This window comes from Octopus bimaculoides, chromosome 17, assembly GCF_001194135.2.
Source record: "Octopus bimaculoides isolate UCB-OBI-ISO-001 chromosome 17, ASM119413v2, whole genome shotgun sequence".
Lineage (NCBI taxonomy): Eukaryota > Metazoa > Mollusca > Cephalopoda > Octopoda > Octopodidae > Octopus > Octopus bimaculoides.
In genome coordinates, this window is record NC_068997.1 from 37657279 (window position 1) to 37661376 (window position 4098).

The following is a 4098-nucleotide window of genomic DNA, read 5'->3' on the forward strand; positions in this document are numbered from 1 at the left end:
CAACACCTTAGCCTCGCCATCGCCTGTGGTTATGCTGCGAGCGTATTGGCTTGCTTCAGTAGGTTCCGTTAAACCTTGTAGTGTGCGACCAGTTGCTGTAATAATGAAAAAATTCCCCACAAAGGTTTTCACTACAGTTTTAACAGAAAGATTTGGAAGAATTAGATGAAAGTTCTCCGGTAATTTTCTTTCATGAAAATGTTTTGTATTAATTTTAAAAGTTGGTTAGATAGTTAAAAGGTTGATAGTCATGTTTTTTAATCACATCTTTATGAAACTATGAAACTGTAGCAGTGTATACTTTTGTACATACTTTATTTTAAAACGAATTACAAAAAAATTAATACAACATTTTTTTTTATGGTGTTTTTGCATTTTATCATACAAAAGGTTACTTTTTGACTCAGTAGTAATTTTCTCTTTATAAAACTGAATGAAAACAAAAAACTAGATTTCATAATAAGTAAAAATATGCATAAGATATTTCAAAAATGAAAATGTATCAACATGTTGAATCTGCTCAAAGAATATATCAGCTTAACAGCTTTTGGAATTTGTATCTCCTCAGAGTTTTGTTGAAATTATGCATAATAAATTAATTCCTTTGGATCGATTCAGATATTGTGTGTTAATGTATATCTTGAAAATATTGAATATGCAGTGATAGAATGTGAGGGTTGAAGTTTACATTACTCCAAAGTCAAAATTATTTAAGTGATGTCAGTTGAATCGAAACCGGTATATTACACCAGAAGTTTGAAAAATATTGTTATCCTAGAGGATTAAAGCTCAATGATTAAGAAAGATTTATAAGGTTACTCCTGGTACCATTTAGATTGTTATGTTTTTACAAAGTGTGACTTCTTACTTATTGGTTTTATTCGGATAAATGTTATTCGGTTCGAACGAAAACTCAGTATAATTCTCAGTATAATTAAAAGCAATTTTAAACTTTAAACATTGTAAAATTATTATTATTATTATTATTATTATTATTATTATTATTATTATTATTATTATTATTATTATTATTATTATTATTATCATTTTCCTATGCAATTATTATTTTCCTATACAAATGACGTTTCCCTTTGTTTATATGTCAAAAAATTATTGTTGGTAGTTTGCTTCTTTAGTTATTTGTTTTTGTTGTTTTCCGTGTTTCATTTTGTTGCGAAATCAACCTCGACATCAAGGTACGGGCCATACATTATTTCTGAGCCGTTTAAGGCTATTCTCTGAAAATAGAAAGAACAAATTTATCTGAAATATTTTAAAGATATTCTAATGGATGACACATTGGTAGTCCACTAACAAAAGAAGGTAGAACGATGAATTACAGGTCGCAAGAAATTGTAGATATCCGCTGAATATCTACAACTCTTGACACCTCTTCTGACCAACATTGCCGAAGCCAGAAAAGGTAATTTAAATACACATAAGCTGGTTTGCAAAGAAAGTCAACTGTTCAACGATTATAAGTCACCTGACAAATGTAATAGCTATCAACGAGCCAGAATTTCCGGGATGCATAAACTCGCACCTATCATGGACAGCTATGAGATGCAGGGAAATTGTGTATGGGGCGGATTAGGTGGTGGGGTGACAAATCGTTTTGGAAAACATCAGATTTCGAAGTGCAGACAGACTTTCTCGATCTAAATGTTAAATCGGAGGTGCAGGAAGGACATGAACGGTAGCAAAGGTGATATTCACAAACTCAGTATTTATTCTTGACACAGACTTCTTGGAGCACCTTTAAAATATTCGTGACTAAACCGGGCCCTCCCCAACTACACACTTTAGTGCTATCGGAGATTTAATCGCGTTTAAACTCACGCTAGGAACGTATGTAGCTAGCTAATAAGCAAGTGGGATGTAAAAGTCTCACGAAACAACTCAGTTTTATTAGTCTAACAGGTAATGACTAGATTCCCCTAATATACCAGTGTATATTTAAAATCATTGCATCGAGCCATCCAGGTTGGCGATTGAGATGATATACAATGTCTATAATTTCAAATGATCGGCTTCAAAGAATTTGTGATTTGCACGGTCGATCTAGGTAGGACGTATTGTCAAAGATCTAATCTTTAGACGCTGAACTTGTTCCTAGAGTTCAGTGTTTGCAGCAGTCAGATGAGTGAATTAGCGGTAGTTGATTGACGATTATCAACAACTGAAGAAGTTAATTGAGTGGAATCAATAAAATTTGGCGAAAAAGTAGTGATGAGCAAAACCAGATTAACGGGAGAACTAATAAGTAAGCTATTAAAAAGGTATCAAAACTTAGTGAAGGCTATCCTTCAAGTTGACGGTATCAGTCGTCAACCACCGGTGACAGAGTATCCAGAAGAAAGTGATTATATTAAAATCGATAGGGTTTAATCAAAACGATAGCAACAGAGAAAATAGGCTTTAAAGGTAACATGTTATCAGTCTAGAAGAGGCGATTAGAAAAGACACCGAGAATTGCCCTTAACAATTTTTTGGACGGAACTCATGAAGGCAGCTAGGGCGTATGCACAAAAATACGACGAAGAAAAAGACTTCCGATGGGCCCTAGTGGCATATGCTCGACATGGCATAAAACGACAGTTCTCTCTGTGAAGAACGAGAGTGAGTAGATATGTGCAGCACTTCGCTCGAATCTTCTGAGCGGGTGATAAGTTGGAGGATCCAGTGGACTGTGCTATTTTATTTGTCGGAGTATGTATTGCATAGGTTATATCATTACTCGATAATTGTGTAATTGATGTTGTTTTCTTATTGTTTTCATTGTTGTGAATGATAATATTATGAGCATTTTCGTTATTGCTATTGTCCTGGTGGCTGTTATTTTGTTGAACCATTTTGGCAGCTCCTTGTAACTAACGAGTGACTAGCTGCGAATTGTATATAAAGATATATGAACATAGGATTTTAACTTACCAAGGTAACATTAATAAATCCAAGTAATTATATAAAGAAAACACAAAATTAGAATACTAATCGATGAACTCAATCTATTTGAGTCTGCTAACAAGCTGTAAGAAGATGGATCAAAGACAATCTGGCCTCCTGGAAAAGATGGAAATAACTATGTTTGAAAAATGCATTTACAGGGAAATTGTTAGAACAAATATATAAATAGTTTTGTTTTGTATCAATATGTTTAAAGCATTTTGCTAAAAAATTGTATTGGACAGACGTGAAAACTTACAAAACTTAAAAATTTGATAATACACAATAAAAAGTATCATTTTTCAAAGGAAAAAGCTAAGTAATGATATTTAATTGGATAATAAACAGTCTTCGGCTGCGATACCACAGTTTTCTGTCACATAAAATTGTCGAATACCGTAAAGTAAAATAGAAATGAAATCATTTAATATCTGTGCTATAATATATTACTATACGTAGTTTAGGGAGCATCTTATCCATTTACGATGCAAGGCACACTTATGATGATGTGATATACCTCAGAAAAAAAATTGTCGCCATGATGTAACATACATGCGAATATGGCACTCATCATGGTATGTCAGACACTTTGATGTTGCATAAAACATGGCACATGCTATAGTGTAACAAACAGTATGATGTAGTGCATACAGAAGTATGACAATTATAGAAAACACTATAATATTAAAGGAATCAAAACGTTACACATACTGTGACTTCGAGTGCATAGCTATAGGGAAGAAATTCATATGTGGCAGACAATGTAATGTAGTAGGTACCACAATGTGATACATAAAATTATGCGATAGATCACCCTACGGTATACATAATGTTACGGTCCCCGATTTTCCCATCTCTAACGGTACTGATTTTTCTTTCATGAAACTATGATTACAATAAATAGGAATCTAAGTCATTTAATTAATGATCCATTTGCGTGTACACACTCACACACACACATACACACACATGCACACGCGCGTGCATATAACCCTATGCATGCACGCATACATATAAATAAAACCAAGACTGGAGTACAGTTGTCATATTTTGGACAGTGCTGATTGTTTTAAGCAAACAAACATCGTTCACAACATCAAATATGGCTATCTGTTGATAGATCAGCTTTACTGATGCAAGAGTAGTAATAGCAGT

At 33.5% G+C, this 4098-nt stretch overlaps 1 protein-coding gene across 1 annotated transcript in view; it reads right to left on the reverse strand.

Annotated features, from left to right (window-relative positions):
- Positions 1 to 298: 298 nt before the first annotated feature.
- Positions 299 to 4098, reverse strand: part of LOC106871423 (contactin-2) — a 229293-nt gene continuing 225493 nt past the window's right edge. Inside the window, exons 25-26 of the mRNA XM_052973899.1 lie at positions 2932 to 3060; positions 299 to 1238 (exon numbers count right to left, since the gene is read on the reverse strand). Coding sequence (XP_052829859.1) covers positions 2942 to 3060 — 119 coding nt within the window. The 3' untranslated portion in view covers positions 299 to 1238; positions 2932 to 2941. The remainder of the gene's footprint in view (positions 1239 to 2931; positions 3061 to 4098) is intronic.